General features: G+C 35.6%; 1 protein-coding gene across 1 annotated transcript in view; it reads right to left on the reverse strand.

Annotated features, from left to right (window-relative positions):
- SEMA3A (semaphorin 3A) overlaps positions 1-19,992 on the reverse strand; it is a 297,699-nt gene extending 277,707 nt beyond the window's left edge. The window contains 1 exon segment of the mRNA XM_043969236.1: positions 19,252-19,992. Coding sequence (XP_043825171.1) covers positions 19,252-19,363 — 112 coding nt within the window. The 5' untranslated portion in view covers positions 19,364-19,992.
- Positions 19,993-20,505: the final 513 nt, after the last annotated feature.

Consider the following 20,505-nt stretch of genomic DNA (forward strand, 5'->3'; position numbering starts at 1 on the left):
CAATCACAGGTGGTTTGCAGAATCTGTCAAAAAGACCCAGACTTTATTTCAAGAATGTTCATTCAGGTCTGGGGACATAGTACATAGAAATACTGTGTTAATTCCTATGTGCATTCAATGTTCCTAAGTTGTCAGGAAAGATGATGTGTCTTTGTGGACGAAGTCATAATAAAATAATATTTGGAGCAGCCATTACATCATTGGAGAGGATATGTTGTAAGTGCAGGAGCAAATAAAATCAGTCATTTCCTGGGTTATTTCACTGAATATTATATGACTGCCTTTGGTCCATGTGGAAGACATGAATTGGAACTTATATGCTGTGATATGCAGCCAACCCCTTCCTTAAGAAACAGGTGCTTCCTTGTTCAATCCAGCTCAGTGAATTTGTGACCAGGAGACTCAAAGAACCTCAGGTATATTTTTATCTCTTTTGTTAATTCTCATCATTAAGTTTATAAATGCACATATGCAAGCACCATGACAACTGTAGTACAGAGTTGTGACTAGCAATAGGACAGAAGTCAAAGACTTTATCTCTACAACTCAGTACAGAAATGCTGAGAGTCTTTGCCAGGTGATCCTTCCATTGTCCTTAAAACAGAAGTTTTCACATCCATAGATACTTAACAAATATGCTTGTTGACTAACTTTTTACAGGGTGCGTATGTGTGTGTGCTTTATATGTTCTTCTATTTATTGGCCACCTGCTTAAGGGATTGATATTTTTTATACATTACAATTCTAATGCTTTCTTTGGAAGAAAAGCTCTCAAAAATCTTTTATGTTGCTTTTATTATTCCTTCAAGCTTCATACTAATGTCATCTTTGTTTTTGCAAGTCGGTGGCCTGCCTGTAAAGTGACAACTGGTTCAGGAATGACTCCCAAATTATTAACAAAGTTTTTGTCTGTTAAAATATAATAAATTATCTGTGTGTATGATATTATGTGGTGTTATTTCACAAAATGAACCTATGGATTCTTATCTCAAAGAAAGTATTAGTGACATATAGACAGGAGACTTAAACAGTCTACAAGTTTGGGGCTTCTCCAATTATTCCCTGAAGATCTGTATTTTCCTATTTCCCCCCCACATTTCTCACCTATTCCAACCTTTGGATTTTAGTTTATGAGTCCTAAAGCATAGGCTAATTTATTTCAGAGGGTTTTATTGTTATTTTTCTACCTCCTCTTCATCCTTTACCCAATTAGAACATTTAGCACCTTTGCTAATGATGGAAATAAAGGAAGACATAAGTACCAAAGGTTGTGAGCTGTACAAAATCATGACAATAATAGCTCACATTTCTATAACACTTTATGGTTACAAAGGATGATTTACCCCCTACTCAGAAAGGTCAAGTGATTTCCCTACCCTAGTTTGTGTCAGAGCCACAGAAGAATGCAGGTATTATGACTTCATAAGTTCTTTCCCCATTATAACACAAAATTTGTAATATTAGTCCACAGCTAGCACCTTGTAAATGTATTTTAATAGGAGTACATTTAGTGGATAATTAAGTTAATTACTCATATTGTATCAGTCAAACTATAGCCAAATCATAAATAAATAGAAGAATATATGACTATTAGATATCAAATAGCTCATTGTTTGGCTTTTGTATATAAGTGCAATTTGTGAACGGCCATATTGTCACTACTCAAAAAAGCAAAAGACAAAAATGTGTAACTTTATTTCTGCCACATACAAATATTAGAGAAAGCAATCTATCTTCTTGATTCATGTTGTAACCCCCCGAACATGCTTGAAAACAACAACAGACATTTTTATCCTGTTAAGATTTCCCTTAATCTACTATCTTCGATGGCCCAGTAGCAAGAACACTAGCCCTCGAGTCAGGAATGCTTGAGTCTACATCTTCCCTCAGACACTTAGACCACTTACTGACCCTGGGTCAGGTCTGTAATTATAAAATGGAAGCTGTTCTGAGGATCAAATGAGTTAAAGCATTCAGCACAGTCCCTGGAACATAGTAGGCACTTCCTTACTAAATACTTGTTCCCTTCCCCCTCCCTGAAACATTCATGATATTACCTTCTGCTGATTGTAGGAATGCATAAGTGAGCAAATCTAAACACATTTTTTTTAAAAATTAAACCCATCAACTCATACAAGAAGCAAGTCTCTGTTTCTATATGCCATGAAAAGAATCAATATGGGAAATTAAGCATCTAATTAGTAAGATGTATTACAGTCACAAGGTAAATCAAATACAGGGACATCTGTCTATTATACTACAAGATTTTCACTGGGCAATCAGATGTAGTACCCACTAAATTCATGAAGTCCTACTCTGATGCCATGCATATATGTGGAGGTGACCCCTTGCTTGCAAAGGTGATGCCTGTGAAGCACACACTGTGAGAATCTACTATGTCAGAAAAGTTTTTAGTAATAGATCAAGCCTACTTTTGAATGACTAATCATGGAGAGACATCTCCAATAGGCTGAACTCCTGGTCATGATTTTTTTTTTTTTTGCAACCCATGAAAAAAAGAAAAGGTTTTTGTTTTAAATGACTTTAGATCCTATGCAGCCTTCCTTCTGCTTATTCTGTGATTTCTGCACAATAGTAGAAGTGGGAATGGGAGCTATTAAAAATCATATAGATTTCAGGCCAACAACAAATTTCAATTCTACTACTGGTACTCTAAATGTGAGATTCTTGCGCAATGACCAATAAGTGGGCTGGAGCTAAATCACATCACATTTGTCATTCCTTCTATAAACAAAACCAGAAGAAAAGGAAATTGTGACTAAATGTAAGAACGATTCACAAGGACTCCTTAGAGAAAGGTAATGGAGAAGAGGGTTTTATCACCTCCCCAGGATTGAAAAGAATCATGACTTCATGGAATATTTGATTATCACATGTTATAATCCTAATGATAATGACCTACAAAAGAGATCACAATGAAAATAAATGTAGCTTGTATACCAACTGGTTTCAGATGATGAGGTATTAGAGAAATTCTGCAAAAACAAACAAAAACTTACAAAGACCTTCCATATCAAAGTAATATGTAGCCTGATCCATGGTCATTTCAATGTAAAAGTTAGAAAGGCGAGGCTTGGCAGGAACATATGGGAAAGCATGGTTCAGGAAAAGGGAAGAAGCAAGGTCAAAGGCTTGTAGCTTATATAGAGGCCTCATCTTTCTATCTCATGAACACTTCACATGATGGAAAGGCATGGATGGTGAAGGATTTCTTTTACCAGGAAGAATTCATGAATAAATGAGATCACAAATCCAATTAAGCATGTAACCCACAGACACTATCTATTAGACCATTAAAGAAGGAGGTCACTTTGAAAAAGAACCCATGGACGTAATTGAGAAGGCATATTACTTCTCACATTTATCTGAGTCTTGTTTCAAGAAGTTTACTTCTGGGGGTAGCTAGGTGGTGCAGTGGATAGAGCACTGGCCCTGGAGTCAGGAGGACCTGAGTTCAAATCTGGCTTCAGATATTTGACACCTACTAGCTGTGTGACCCTGGGCAAGTCACTTAACCCCAATTGCCTCACCAAAATCAAAAACAAAAAAAGAATTCTCTTTACTTAACAACTTCTACAGAACTGTATTGGTGAAGGCCAATAGCAAGAGAACTACTATGTGCCTGTTTAAAATTAATATCACTCTGTTAAGTTATATTTGGTAACTAACTTATTAAATTGTACCCCTTGAGTAATCTGTCATAAAAAAATTGGCTGGGTTAGTAAGGTAAGCAGCCAAGAACCACAGATCCCTTGGCTTATTGTTATTTGGGTATGGGTGTGTGCAAAGGACATACTCATTATGTGTAGTGGAAAAAGAGTATTAGCTTTTGTGTCATAATGACTGAGTTTTAATCTAGCTCTGATACATAGTACCAGTGTGAATGTAGGCAAATGACTAAACTTCTTGGGACCTCAATTTCCTTATATTTACATGAAGGGTCAGAGTACCAGATGGTCTCTAAGTTCCTACCCAACCAGAACCATAAGCATATACCCTGACACCGGGGACAAATTGAGTTTTCATGGATTGGGTCGGGAGCATCTCTCAAGGAGTCTGCAATGGGGTCAATGAGGGTTGGGCATAAGATAGGGTGAGTGCCAAGTGATATAGTTCCACAGCAATTACAGATCTGGGGGAAGAGCAACGGGGACAACCTCCTCCCTTTCTTCTTTAACTTCATTTCTGCCTACAATTCAGCTTCCCTTAACTCTCTGAAGGTCACAGGATCCAGGCCGGTGAAGGATCATGAAGCATAGGCATAGTAAATGGAACTGCCTTCGCTTCAGGAAGGAAGCACACCACCAGAGATGCCAAAGCCTGATCAAAGTCTGGGCTGCCCCACTGCAGTGAAAACTCTTTGCCCAATTCTAAGTCTTATGATTCTAAGAAGTGTAACATGCTGCAAAAACATATTTTTACTGTTGCTGATACTCTTATTGTTGTTATATACAAGAGAAAATTTAAGGAACTGAGGCCTCTCATGAGAGAGGAGTGAGTCATCTCAGAGACACAAGGGGAAAAGGAATGTCTAATTATATCACTTGCTAACTCCTCAACAAATGAGGAAAGATATTACCCCAGGAATAGAGATCATGGACATGAATCCCAAGTTGAAGGTGACAATGGTCACAGCATGAAGAGATTGATTACAATAGTCTTACAAATAAGGACCCACAGTCTGCCATCACTGCTCCCAACCCTAATAGAGTGACTAGATTCCACCCTCCAAAGCTGCCACCAGAACAATGTCATGAGCTAGATTGTGCATACTGTACATGTCCTTGTTCCAAAAATCTATGGATACACTATATGTAAAGCAGGCATATTTACTAATAGTAGAAATACTGTCTTGTTGATGGGCTTTATATTAAAACGAGAATGGGTAGAAACTCTTTAAAGCCTTTTATCTTTCTTGAATATATTTCTTTTTTGCATTAACAGTCCCCTGATAGATGGATTCTGGCATTTTTAAAAGCAATTTTAGGAGAGACTGAAATAAACTTTTCAGAAAAATAACATTTTTCCCCTTGACTGCATCTCTATAATTTTATCATTCAGATAAACTTTCAAATTACTTTTTTATTTAATTAGGAAGAAAGAAGGACATTATTTAATCTCAATTGTAAAATGCTACTACTTTATTGCTACTACTGAATCTATGCAAATGAAAACAACATGAGAAATCACTCATGTGGTATGGAATAGTATTTCAAAAAAGTCACTATAACAGTACCATCCAGGGTTAATCTTTTTTGTTTTTGTTTTTGGTTTTTGCGGGGCAATGAGTATTAAGTGACTTGCCCAGGGTCACACAGCTAGTAAGTATCAAGTGTCTGAGGCTGGATTTGAACTCAGGTCCTCCTGAATCCAGGGATGGTGCTTTATCCACTGTGCCACCTAGCTGCCCCTTCAGAGTTAATCTTAAATCTAGAAAGACCTGTGTTTCAGTCTGGCCCCTGATACACAATGGTTGTGTGACCTGGGTAAATCACTTGACCTCTCAGTACTTTTTTTTTTTGGTGTGTGTGGGGCAATGAGGGCTAAGTGACTTGCCCAAGGTCACACAGTTAGTAAGTGTCAAATGTCCGAGTTCACATTTGAACTCAGGACCTCTTGAATCTAGGGCCGGTGCTTTATCCACTGCACCACCTAGCTGCCCCTTTTTTCTTTCTTTTTTTTTTTTTGACCCCTCAGTACTAAAGGGAATTCCATAACAGTAAAAATTACAGGAAAGGAGACTATCTGCATTGATACAGAAGTCCTAATCTGGAGGTCTCTATACCAATGACCAATGAAACCAGAGGTCCAGTTCTAATCTCTTTCCTAGTTTCATGAAAGAATGTAGATCATATAAGAAGTGTTAAGTCTGACAAATAAAAAGCCTGTGTGCTATACAGGCAGAGACTTTGGCTTCAGGGGATGTCATGGGACCCATGAAATATGAAAAGAACCAGAGGAAGGTATCCAGGATGTCTATCAAGAATTTATATAAAGACATGGACAAAAATGTTATGGGATGAAAGTGTACAGATCAGTTCTGTTAAAGAGAATACTGATGCTTTAGAAGTGACAAGCCAATTAAATAAGTAGTCGTTATATACATATTATCTGTCATACACTATGATAAGGGCTGGGGAAAGAAAGACAGACAGGAAGTAGGGGAGAGAAAAGTCCCTGATCTCAAGAAGCTAGCTCACAGTCCAATGAAAATAACTCCGTATTTGAAATCAGAAGTGATCTTGGTTTGAATTCTCCCTTCAATATTTACTTGTCATAATGTGTGACCATAATAAGATCACTTTAATGTTCCCTCAGTTTCTTCCTTGAAATGGGGATGATATCACCTGTGGCACCTACCCTTGAATGGTTATTTTGAGGTACATGGGCATTTGTAGAGCATGGGACAGGTGTGAATGAATAGTCAGGCACATCCTTGGCCAAACATCACAACTGTTCTTTCCTCTTCTATATATGGGGAAGTCACCACATCCACTCAGGGGAAATAAAAAAGGATAACAGTAAGGTCAAGGTTTGGTGATAGTGTGAGCCCATGATTTTTATGCATAACTATATTGAAAACCCAATAAAACAGCAAGTAGGAAGATAGTAAGAAAATATCTAGCTGTCTTGGATGAGTTCAAATTGGCAGGTGAAGAGTTTACTTCTGAGAAAATTGAAAGAATAGGGATGGGGAGGGAGGTACTGATGCACAATGAAATAACCAAAACTGGAAGAATTTACATAAAGACAACAGCAAGGCATTGCTATCCACCAATGAGGAGAGAGTTGCAAGACAGTGAGCTTTGGAACTGCAATTACATTCAGAAACAACAATGACAACTTTAAAAACTTTAGGACTCTTATCAATGCAATAAAAAACTGCCATTCCAAAAGATAACATGAAACATGTCTCTTTGTCTCTTACTCTTTGCTGGAACAGTCTTGAATTAGAATGTAGGGAAAGACCTACATTTTTGGTAATGGACTAATTAGTTTTCCTGGACAATGCATGTTTTCTAATGCGTGTTTTCTTGATCTTGTTTTCTTTAATGGGTGGGAAGAGAAGGGCAAGTGAATGTAAAAATTACACACACACACACACACACACACACACACACACACACACACAAAGGTTATATATGGTTGCTGATAAAATGCATACTCTTTGAAGAAAAGTGTAGAGAATGGGAAGGATGAGAGAGAAGTGGAGAGTGGCTAAATGCCCCACTTTTAATACAGAATAAGAAAGTGGGATCTATAAATTTCAATAATTCTGATTTCAGTTTCTCCTGCAATCCAGAAATCTATTATTAAAGCAAAAGCCGGTGAACATACAGAGATGGAAACATTGATAATAAAACCCAAACCAAAATAGCTTTATCAAGAACAAATCACGTCAAGATAGTTTGGATTCTTTCTTTTTTTTAAATACAGGTACTAAACTGGCAAATCCGAGAAATAAAGTAGATGTACCTTTCATAAAACTTAGAAAAACTATCTCTCATTCTTGTGAACAAGATGGAAAGATGTAATCTAAGGAATAGCAAAGCTAAATTTAAAACTGGTTGAATAGGCATATCTAAAAGTATACTAATTAATAGTCACACATCAGTCTGGAAGGCTGGAGAGCCTCAGGTATCTGTGCTTAGTGGTATGTTCTATATACTTTGCTCCCTCCTGATGGATGACAGTTTCTCTGGCTACCCTTTATGGTAATTTCACTCATGCACTAGTCAATATGGGGGGGGGGTTGGGATATTCCTTCAATCCCATTGCCCTGTGTAGACCCTTCTTCTACCACTATCACTCAATTACGTTTTAACCTTTGAGTTCATTTAATCCATATTAATCACCCAATAAAAATTCTGGTACCTGTTATCTACCAATCTCTAGGGAATGCTCCTTCCTTTCTTACCACATTCAGTGACTACTTCTCAGTCTTTCCTCCACAACTCCCACTTTCATACAAGGGGTATCAATATGCATATTAATCCTTTTTCAAACACCCTAACCACCAAGTACAACTTACTTATTTCCTGCCCATTTCAAACTAAGCAGAGCACTGGCAATGCCCTTTATCTTGCCACTCCCCTCAAGAGATCTAGATCTATGTTCATGAGCTCTGAAAACACTTTTATCTGATCATAATCAACCTCTCCACAATCCACTGACTTACAACTCCAAAGACTCTTCTTTGTCCTCACCATGATTTCCAATTCCCTGTCTTTCACTATTCTTCAGTCTCTTTCTACTAAATGCTTCCCTGCTGCTTATAAAGATATTTTTGCTAGGAGGTATACATGATAGTTGTCATCAATATTTGAAGGACTGCCATGCAAAAGAGAGATTGTATCTATCTTTATGGGTTTTAGAGGTCAGAACTAGGTAGAAATTGAAAGCTCATATATTGGTATGGAAAAACTTCTTAGCCACTAAAGCTATCCCAAACTGATATGGAAATATCACAAGTCATGCATGGGTCTTTGCACTGAATGACTTTAAGTAAAGTGTGGGTTACAACTTGGCAGATATATTGTAAATTATGTATGTATTGTGTACATATGTATGTATGAGTATATGTATATGTGTTTTTGTATATGTATGCATGTATCCATGTGCATAATTGAGATCATATATTCACTGAGGTACTAAGACAAATAGCAAATGGCATTAACAAGAAAATATAGCAAAAGGTGAAAAAAATGACCCCAAACATCCAGAAATAGCAGAGAAATGAAAAAGAAAATACATAATTGTTTCTGTATCTGTGGATTTTCTATTATCCTGTAAAGAAAGGTCACAAAGGTCATGGTTGTTATATCAATAGTGGTCAAAGCCCAAATCACCAAAATGTGAGAACTGACTGCCCATCTGTTTTACTTACATTATACAAAATAATAAATGTGTCAGATTTCATTTTCCTTTAATATCTAGCATCTTAAACTTTGATTTGTGACCCCATATGGGGTCACATAACGCAATGTGGGGGTAGTGAAAAATTTGGCAACAATAAAAAGTTATGTATACCTATTTTAATATACCTATATAGTCAGGGTCATGTAAAAATTTCTGGGGCAAAAAGGGATTATGAGTGGAAAAAATTGAAGAAGCCCTGAGTTAATCAACTGTTTAATCATTGTAAAGTAGGAATAGTTTTTAGACCCATGCTACTATAAGTTTGAATACTATGAGCATGAAGCCAGCATGGAAGACATTTCCTGCTCGATAGGTTGAGTGGATAATGGAGAAGTCAGAGTGAAAGGCCTTCCCTTACTCCAAATTGGCAGCCTTACTTCAATACGTTGACCTTTCTTCCTAAGACCTTCATCCCAATTCAACTGCCTACATACTGAATTACTGGCACCCAACAAGATGTGCTGTTTGTCCTCTTCTTCTATCTTGGGGAATTACATTTTTATATTCCTCAGGCTGCTGGGAGAAAAGATAACAGATTCTAAACAGATCTAAACAGAAAACAGAAAGGATAACAGATTCTTAACTCTGATAGAGACCTACCTATATACATACATACATACACACATACATACATATACACATAGATGTACTGGCTTTTATATGTATGTGTGTATATATATATATATATATATATATATATAGAGAGAGAGAGAGAGAGAGAGAGAGAGAGAGAGAGAGAGAAAGATGTATGTAATTATATATATATATATATATACACACACACACACACAGAATCATCTGTACTCCTACAGTATATGTTGTCTGCAATTAATTATATGCTGTTCAGTGACATCTCTTGCTGTGAAAATGTTATTTTAATATTTTGTTATTTAGCTTTGTGCTTTTTTTGTTTGCATTGCAGGAGGGGCTCAATAACTATTTCATAATCTACTGTGCTAATTTGTCTTATTTATATGTAATCATTAAAAGTTCAACATAAGCAGTGTTGTGAAAGGAACACACTGTTGTCTGTTTTAGACAATTGTATGAAATAGTGCTACACTAAATCTACTCCTTAAAGCATGTGAAAGGATTGGACTCAACAGAGCTAATCCTCTTTACCTTGCAAATTTCAAAGTACTGTATTATTGTCTGAGATTACATGGATTTATGTCTACTTGTATGGTTTGGACACTGCTTCAAATGGATAGCTTATTTTATTTCATATTGACTGTACAACAAGAAGAGGTTCCAACTAACTCAGACAATATTTTAAATGCCATAATGTCTTATGAATTACTTGAATTTCTGTTGCAAACTTTCAGCTCATAACCCGGGGGAAAGAAACTCTGAAGACTAAAACAAATGAAAAATTCCCCATTCCCACAAACCAACCCTCCCCCCACCCCTTTGACCCAAAGAAATCCATGATGAGAAATTATATCAATTACTCAATGCGTACTTATTGAGTGCTACAGGTATAGGGATATAAACACACATATACATACATATGTATGCCAAATTGGTGCTATTTTAAAATGTGAATCTGAAAAGAGACAACGTACTGTTTATCAAACCACATTACTACACTCATCAAAACAAAACATATATTAGAGAGTAAGCAGGCTATGTTTTCCCCCTGTGGCAATGTTCATGTTTATAAGTAACTTCAAAAGACTCAGAACCATGTGTCAAAAGAATCCCCCTGCAGACTCCAGCAACCTCCACTGGGCTCAGAATTCTTCTGTGTCAGGAACACGCTGTCAAGTGGTAACTTTTCCAAAAGAGAAGTAATTGTAGGACAGCACCAAAATGTCATGTGACAGATGATCAGTCTGTCTATTCTTTTCTGTAGATAAGAAGCCCTGCCTGACTGTAATGAGGCCCTTCCTCAGAAATCTGAACAAAATACATATATTTTTTGTCTCGGTCATATTCTAAGTATTAATTTCCATAGATATAATCAACTGTGTGAGAGATGCTTGCATCTTTTTTTTTCATTCATGTGCAATATTTCATTATAAAGAACAGCAGTATATTTAAGAATAGTGCAGTAACAAATTATGAGCATTCACTATGGTTGGGCACTATATACTAACTCACACATGGAGATGTGCATGTCTAGCTACGATATTAAGCATTGTTTTGAAGGATTTTTCATCTAATATAAACATTCAGATACAGGGAGCTACTTTCCATTACAAACAATATAAACTTAAGGACAGTAACTGCATCACCTTCATTTGTATACATGCCCCAGTACATATTATAATATTTTAATACAGAATAAGTAGCTAAATATATCTGTTGATTGGATGAATGAACTAAAGTTGATTCAATACTTATGATGTTCAAAACATCATCACACACTCTTTGGATTTGGGACAATCTTCCCATCTGTCCATGCCTTGTATATGAAAGATGAAGACTGCTCACAATTCTGGATAAATAACGCTTCCACCTGGTTTCCATGGCTCTGCAGGCACCAGAAGGGAAAAAGGAATACTTTTCTAGGAAGGAGCTGGAGTACTTCCCTGTATCTCCTCTCTCCAAGAATGTGGCTTCACCAAAAATGCTTCCTGGATTACAGGAGCTTCCCCCTTCAATCTAGATACAGATTAACTCCAATGAAGAGTAATGATTAGGTAGATAGTATTAGTCTGTCTTTCCCACCTCCCCACCCCGATTCCCTTACCTTTTCATCTGAGGGTACATAATTAGTTCCCTTCTAGAATGGAAGGTAAGAAATGGACTCACCTTTTCTACCAATGTACAATGTCACATGTTCTGAATGTATTTGGTTTTAATTTGAGCTTTTTTATAGTTTCTTAATATGGCTATGCATTTAGCATAATATAAAAACATAAGGAATATTTGCACAATTTCTTTTTGGCTATTTATGAACTTTTAGAACTGAATAAATGATAGACATTTTCAATTAAACTCATAATCTGAAGCTCCTGAAAATATGACTTACTTTTCTGATAAAGAATCAGAACGGTGATAGTTTTAGCTAGTGCCACATCTATATAATGTTATTGAAAGGTCTTGCATGCTCCTTTTCCATGGCTTATCTTTTGCAAGTATTGAAAAATTGGAAATATTGGTCTACTTATATACAAGGTCATGTATGTACTAAACCATCAATAAAAAAATAAAAGGACTGACAAATTGATTGCTGTGTTTAATTCTACCACAATTATATAGAATTATGCTTGCATATAATATGAAATCATATATACTTATGTAATATAAACATAGTATATAAGTGTGGCCATATATATATGTGTGTGTGTGTGTGTGTGTGTGTTTATACATGTATGTGTATATAAACAAATACATATAAACTGTTTTAAAGTAAACTCTTTTGGCAAGTTTTACACTAACAATGATCCTAAACCTACTTATTCTTTGTATCTATCACCAGTATTTTCTTTTTGCTTGCCTTCATTCCCTAGCTCTATTATAAATTGTGTATTTTCCTATCCTGGGTCTGACAGAATCCAGCTTTGTTAATGTTTGGAAACAGTGTCAGAATTCCTTGTTTACACAAATGTTTATATCTTGGCAATGGTCAGATGGAGTGGATGGAAACTTTCAGAATTATTTGTGTCAAGCAGGATGGTGATGTTCCCATATGTTTAATTAAGGGCAACTGATTATAAAAGAACTATAAATTAGAGGCAAATAACATAGGGAGCTATTCTTTTTGAAACACATATATTTCATTTTTCTTAAGAACTCCCAGTCCTTTACCTGGCAATTCTCTGATCATATAAGATGTAAAACTTGGTGTCAAAAGGAAGAGCTTTTTTAACTAATCAAATTAAAAACAAAAGCATTTTAATTTCAGCATACCAAGTATCTTGAAATTATACACATGAAAAATATATTTTCCTACATGATAAATATATTTTTTCGGCAACAGATGATTTGTGGTATGGTTTGAACTATAATAGAGTAGCAAAACTATCACAAAGCAAATTCTTTAGCTAGTTGCACTCGAGCCAACAATCATATCTTTTGATATGGGGTCTCCATACAGTATTGAGTATACAGTTATCCTATTTTCTTGACCATTTTCAAACTAATGAAACAGCTGTCACAAATTGCTACTGCCACCTATTAGTGAAAGCAGAGAACTGCAAATCCTGATAGTTCATTTGCCTAGTAACTTAGACTATGTGGAGGGAGCAAAGTCATCACATTAACCACACATGACCTATGTTACAACTTCAGCTAATGTCTGTTTGTGTAAATCATATATACACACAAGGATAGATGTATATTTTACATATGCTAACTGATATTTATCACAAGTAAAGGAGAATTGTCTTTATAACTACAAAAAAAGATTGATAGAACGTGTTTTTTAAAGGAACTTTTCTTTTGTGCATGTTGATTTGTAGAAAGGAAGAAACACACATTTATATAGGAAGAGAGGAGTAAGAAGGAGAGACAGAGAGAACAAGGAAGAGGAAGAGATAGTAAATACAAAAATATGGAAAAGAAATAGTTGAAAAAGGACAGAAATTCCATTGTGCCAGATATTTGATAAATATTCTATTCAAAAGCACCTCTGGTACTGATATGATATGGATTAAAGAGATCCAAATATAATCACTGTTGACCTACTTCAGATTTAAATAATTTCCAAAAAATGTGAATGGTAGTTTGAATGTCTTGTCTTTTTTGGATTTACAATGTGAAAATTTGAAAACAGGAAAATATGAATAAAATATGAAGCATGACTTAATTCACATTTCCCCTTTGAAGCCCATGACAACTTAATAAAAAGGAAATGAAATTAAAGTACATATTAAAAATGCAAAAAGGGCAAATTCACCTGTTATTAAATTCAGGATCTCATATAATACATTAAGCCTATGCTGATAAAATCTTTATCTTTTCCAATTAAGGAACTGTCAGTTACTTTTACAGGAATTATTTGTAAATATATTTACCATATCAGTAAGTATAACAAGACATTCCAATTATTAATGTTACCATAATAATAATAGCTAGTACTTGAAGTTTTGCAAAGTTCTTTATGAATATTAAGCCAGTCTACCTGTAAGGTAGGAAGAAGTACTACCCTATTTTACTGATGAGAAAATGAAGTTAACAAGGATTAAGTGTCTTGCCCATGGTCACATAGCTAGTAAGTTTTTTTGAAATCAAGACTTCAGGTCTCCAAGTTCAGAGCTCTAATCTACTATACCATCTACCTGCCTCCTAATAAGTATGATCAACATTGTTGCATATATTAATTTAATGAAATAATGAACATGTTAATATATTTCATAATTTCAGTTATAAGCCTTTTTATGACTTGTTAGTACATGGTTTAGTACAAATAACAAACACTAGAATCAGAAGGTCTGTATGCAAGTCTCAGTCCTCCAATGAACGATCAATGTGACCTTGGACTAATAATTTAGCCTTTCTGAGTTTGTTTCCTTGTCTGTAAAACAGAGTGGGTTTTTAGATTGAGGTTTCCTTTATCGTTGGGTCCCATGATACTAGGAGAAGGAGTGTTTCCAAGTTTTAAGTCCCTTAGAATGACAGGTATTAAACTACCAGGAACATATCTATTGGTAATTCACACCTTGCTAACCCAGTATTGGGTAGAGCAGTATGAACTACCCCGCTGTGAGAATGGGAAAAGAAAGAATGGGAAGAAGGATGTGTGGGTGGTAGATATTTTTTTTGGGTCATTAGTTCAGATCTGGTTTAGGCTTCTAGTGACTAACAGTCAATGTCAAGTGGGTTACTGGCTTAAGTGGAAAGTGGAAAGACTCTGTGGTCTCAATCACATGCCTACTTGCCAAAGTCTATCCTGCAGAAACCACATAATGTCAATATGGTTGAGGACTTTAAGCAAAGAAGCTAAGGCCTAGACTTTTACTGGCATCCTTGGGCTAGGTCAGAGCAGTTTGAGGCATCATCATTATTGTAAGGACAGTTTGTTTGAGTGGATGAATAATCCACCCCTTCCTCCATTTTCAAGGCTTTTAATTAGAAACTGAAAGTATACTAAATGTACTTAAAAGTTGACTATCATTTAAAAGAAAGAAATGACCTCCCAATTGGAGGTCAGAAAAGTTTAATCAGTACTTAACAAAAATGATACCAAGCAAAATGCATGACTTTATATTTTAGAGGGGGTGGTGTCTCATGCAAAACTCATAAATTACTGGCTGCTACCATGAATTATATTAATTTCTTAGATTTTACCATTGGCAAGTTCTATGTGAAAACTCACACAGGGATTTTCAAATGTCAGATTTCTTTAAAATATAAAGATAATGAGGCAGCATGGCATAGTATATTTGGAATCAAAGTCCCTGGGCTCAAATCCATCCTCAGTCACTTAGAACTTGGTATGGCACACATATAATTATTGCTTTTTTGTTTTTAGAAAACCTATCATTATCTTATTCATTGGGAGCCAGTTTGTAACACTGGTCTTGGTTGAATATTGTTCAGATTAATCATACCTCTTACTGATACCTTTCAATAAGCAAGCTGTTATCATCAACAGTGGCCAGGTAGATTAGCAGATTTATTTTTATAAAGTCAAAGAACATGTATGTCTAACATGAAGGTATCTTTCATGTATATTATAGCTCTGGGGGAAAGCGAAAGGTCTTAGAGGTCAGGAAAGAAGCCAAGAAGTTGTACTACTGAATCTGTGTGGAATATTTTTCCAATTACTTTTTCAGAATGAGAAAAGGGGGGAAATCTACTCCTCACAAAAATCTACTGTAGTGATTTTCTATAAACAAATACTATTCATTTAGCAAACAGATGAATGTGAAATACTTTCCTTTATAATGTTCTCATTCTAAAAGATTTGGGGTTTTGGGGGAGAGGGGAAGAGAGGGAGCTTTGTAAAATTAAAAAATATCATAATAAAAACCTTAAAAGAAAACCCCATGAATGAACCTACCATTTACTTTATTGGTGTTACTAACCAAGAAAGAAATACTTTTGAAGCTTAGGTTACAGTCATTGATTTACACTTTGGTCTCACTTGATCACTATCACATTGAGGACTGAATACTGTACACATTAGTTCTCTCTCTCTCTCTCTCTCTCTCTCTCTCTCTCTCTCTTTCACTCAATGATGATCTGGAACAGTTCATTAGATAAAATGAAGTATTTGTTGATTTTTTAAAAATTGAAGCTTTATTCCATTTTCTTATCATTCCTATTAGTTTTCCCCCCCTGAAGTAATCACTGTATCATGTTTTCCAAAAGGAAGACGTGACTTTTTAGTATTTCAGAAAAGATGTGGAATTTAAATGATTTTGAAGGAGGTAAAGAATAGTTATAGAATGCTAGTTTCAGAGACGCAGTTCAACCTTTTGCCATACCTAAAGATGTTTAAGGAAAATGAGGCAATCTTTGAATGAGATCCCTTTAATGAAAAGTGCCTGTGGCTGCTGAGACTTGTAGACTTCTTATAGTGCTTTCCCCACAAGTAATCCAAAGTAGACAGGTTCAGAGGGAAGAATTACTGTAACCCCTTTTTCTAATCTATCACTTCTCCAGAAGGATCTGAAAGCATCTTTTCAGCCCCCTCCCCCTCAGCTGGATACTAAAGAAACCCCCTGTTACCATCTATTTACTAAAACTCCTTTCTTCTCCTACCTTACCATCTTCATTTGTTCTGTCAAATACTTTTCATCTGTTGCAAGGCCAAGTGATAAGACCAGTGGAAAGTGAATATTTAGAAGTATGTGTAGTTAACTGAAACTTCTTCTTGGCAACCTGAGCAATGACTGAGTTAATAGTGGATCTTTGAAAACAAGTGACCATGGGAAATTAGGGTTGGCAGGGATTTAACCCTTTGTGAATCATGCTGGAATATTTTTAGGGGCAAGCATTGACTGTTTTAACTGTGTTTGACATCTAATTAGCCAGAAAAAGAAAAGTAGCTAGGAGTACCAATTATTCTTTGGAAACAAAGTACAGACAATTAGATATAAGACATTTGCTTTGTGGAAAAAAAGTGTATATGTACAAATAAAAAAAGGTAATGACAGCTCAATAAAATGACAGAAGAAAAATTGCTAGACACATTCCTTTTATTCTTTTTGCTCTTGTTCATTTCACAGTTTATTTTACTAAATTGCCAAGCATTGGGCATATAAATAGAACTGTTAGGTAACTGAAGGGTGGTTTTTCTAATTGTGGGTAGAATAATACAAATTGGTTCCACTACTGAGAAATGATTTTCATGAAAGAGTAATACAACCACTATATCAAGATGTGCTTCCTGTTTATTCAGAGAGTTTTAAAGCATAAACACCAAATTGCTTTTCTCATTTAATGATGGCCTTTTATTACAGAGGGAATTGGTTCCCTGTAAAATGGAGGATAATCTATTGCCATGGAAATGTGTTATCTTTCTCTTTCTTGAAAGAATTTGGAGGGGGGAGGTTAACAACTTACTCTGTTTTTCCAGTTTGTGGGAGAGATTGTTAAATATTCATTTTTGAAGCTAGAAGCACCAACTTGATAAAACTTATTCAATCACAGACTCTGTTCTCAATTTTAAATTTAATGATATCAAAATTCTAGCACAGGACACCTCTGAGTCAAAATCTCAAATAGCACTTATGTGTGAGAAGTAACTATTTGGATAAAGTGGTTCACCAATTTAAGATATTCAAACTTGTAAGGAGTGAAAAGAAAAAGCAAATACTAATATAATATCAAAACATAAAATGCTATATAATTATAGAAATAACTTGAAATGGTAAACTAATTTATATTTATGAAAAAAGAATAATGGATATCATATGATCAGTCCAAAACAATTTACCTAACAGTATATGTATCTATATATGTGTGTATATATACACACATATATATGTATTATATAACTCTTCCTTTAATTAAATGATTATTTTAAAATTCCCAATTCAATATCCAAGAACACATTTAAACCCATAAAATTCATTGTGAAGGGATTTTCTCTTAAACATAGTTGTTCAAAAATGCATAATTTCTTTATAATAATTAAACAAGAAAACACATTTAATAGGTGTTTAATTTTCTAATCTAAAGTGTGAAAATGACAACTCCTCTCTGTGAGGGTTTTTTTTTTCACACAAGTGCATTCAGAAAGACAGATTTTCCCCATTATGTGAAAATGAAAGAACATATTTCTGCTGGCATGAAAATGGCATACAGTAGACAGACAAACTGACAGATATCCATGTCCAAAGATGCAGCCATTCTCTCCTTTACACTATAGGGTAAAATAGGACATTATGGGAAGCTATTGCCCCACCCCCAGTTAAGGAAATCTGAGAATCATTAGAAATCAACACCTTAAGGAGGAAAAACTACTTGGGTTAAAATAGTTTCATCTTCTCCATCTTGAATAATTCTTGAATTGTGAAAATGTTCTTTTTAAGCTGTATGTGCATATTCTGAATCTATGCTACTATATTTGACATGTCTGGCTGTAAAATTTATTGAGATGTACTGCCTTACAAAATTTCATGTTAAAATTTTCCAAATGGACATAAAGGTGATTACTGAAAAATTCTGCAATGCATTTCTTGTGTGCTATTTACACTGTCTATAAATCAAAACTTGCTCTTCTAGCTATGTAACTAGTTAGTGATGTATCTTTAATTACTACTGAAACACACATAAAATGAAAATAGCATTTTCTTTCAAAGCCTTTAGCAGTACATCAATTAGCCAAATACACAATCTTTTGTACAATCATAACACCCTTTACAGAAGCTAGGCTGTTCTCTCCAGTTTATATTCTCTTGGCAAAACCACCATCTACTGCTTATGTTAAGCATCTGATTGTCAGATTTGTACAAACTGAATATTCATGACAGAGAATTAACCACTTAATGCCTAAAAAGTAAGAAAATGCAAATCTGCCATGACAGGTATTATATAGGTACAACCCACACACCTAGAGAAAAAAGAAGCCAGTTTTGCTATCAAATATTACAATATTTTAGGGAAGTAAAGGCAGAAAAAAAGAGAAGGTAAAATATAATTTCCGATTTATATATATTTCAGCATCTCCTAGGCTTACAATTCTTTCCTGAAAATGTGATTAAGTGCTCTTTGTTTGCATTTAAATTGTCAGACTCGGAGCATGAGGCATGCTTTTAAAAAAAAGTGTTTCAATCATTTCCTTTATCTCCCCTTCTCTCAATATACATATATTAACACAGGCTCTCACATGTCAACAAACTAAAGGTTTTGAAGAAAGGAAATAAAGAACCTGAACAAACCAAATAAGGAGAAGAAAAGAAAAGGATTTACCTTTATAGGATAATTTCAGTCTTGGCACATTATTCTTCACATTTTGATAGTTTGCTCTCGCAGCTAGTAATACTCCCCAGAAAAGATAGGCAATCCTCCGGAGCCAACCCATGCTGAAGACAGTGTAGGTCCTTCCGCGGCTTCAGTGTTCTTTCCTGTAGAGTGCAGCCACAGAAGTTCAAACAATCTGGAAACTGGAGGTAACAGGTGATTTGGGTCAGTTTCATTCATAAATGCAGACAATCAAGACCTCATGGCAATTCTAACATCTCTTCTTCTGTAACAGTCACTGGAGCAGAGAAACTTCAAACCCTCCAAAAAAAAAAAAAAAAAAAAAAGAGCCAGGCACTGGATAATGAGGCACAACTGTTGTGTGGAAAGAAAAAAAAATTAACAAGGGCTGCTGCAGTGGTGCTTAAGGAGCAGTCCCTTTTATCTACGCTACTCTGATAGCCGGTGGCAGAAGCTAATCCTGCTCTCTGCTTCATTCGGCTCTGTGGCAACAAGAATGAAAGGAAAACAGAGAGAGACTGAGAGAGAGGAGAGAGAAAGAGAGACGGAGAGCGAGTGAGCGAGAACGAGAGAGAGAGAGAGAGAGAGAGAGAGAGAGAGAGAGAGAGAGAGAGAGAGAGAGAGAGAGAGGGACTGACAGAGAGACTGAGAGAGAGAGAAAGAAACTGAGCAGCAGCACACCGACTTTTCCTGTCCACATGCAGGAGAGAGATGACACAAGATCCCACAGACAGGTTTTCCCAACACTCACTAGACTAGCTGACAATGGGAGAACAGGCAAGCTCAACCCACTCCCCTTCCCTGCTGTCACACAACACATGCAAAAAACATCTACCAGAGATTAGAGGAGGGAACATAAACCTCCAGCGTGCTTGTGAAAGGCATGTAGCTATAAATTTACTTCCCAAGGCATAGGCTATTTAATAGTCATTTTGGGGTGCAATTTTGATTTTAAAAAATCTGAATTCTGCTACCTACATAAATAATAGCCTATGCATGTTGTATAATCCTACTAGGTTGTATGCACAGGAAAAAGAGAAGGAAAAACAACAACAACCTGAGTCTTTTTCCATCGATGTAAGTTTGCCATTGAAGGTTTTAAAATCTTGTTAGAGACCATCCCACCACCCTCTCCCACTCACAGCTCCCCCACCTCCCCAATTTCAGTGAAGAAATTCCAAGAAAAGCCTATTTCAACAATCAGTTCAAGACAAGTATAGGTCCATTGGGAATTATAAATTA

The sequence above is a fragment of the Dromiciops gliroides genome, chromosome 5, assembly GCF_019393635.1.
Source record: "Dromiciops gliroides isolate mDroGli1 chromosome 5, mDroGli1.pri, whole genome shotgun sequence".
In the NCBI taxonomy this organism is placed as follows: Eukaryota; Metazoa; Chordata; class Mammalia; order Microbiotheria; family Microbiotheriidae; genus Dromiciops; species Dromiciops gliroides.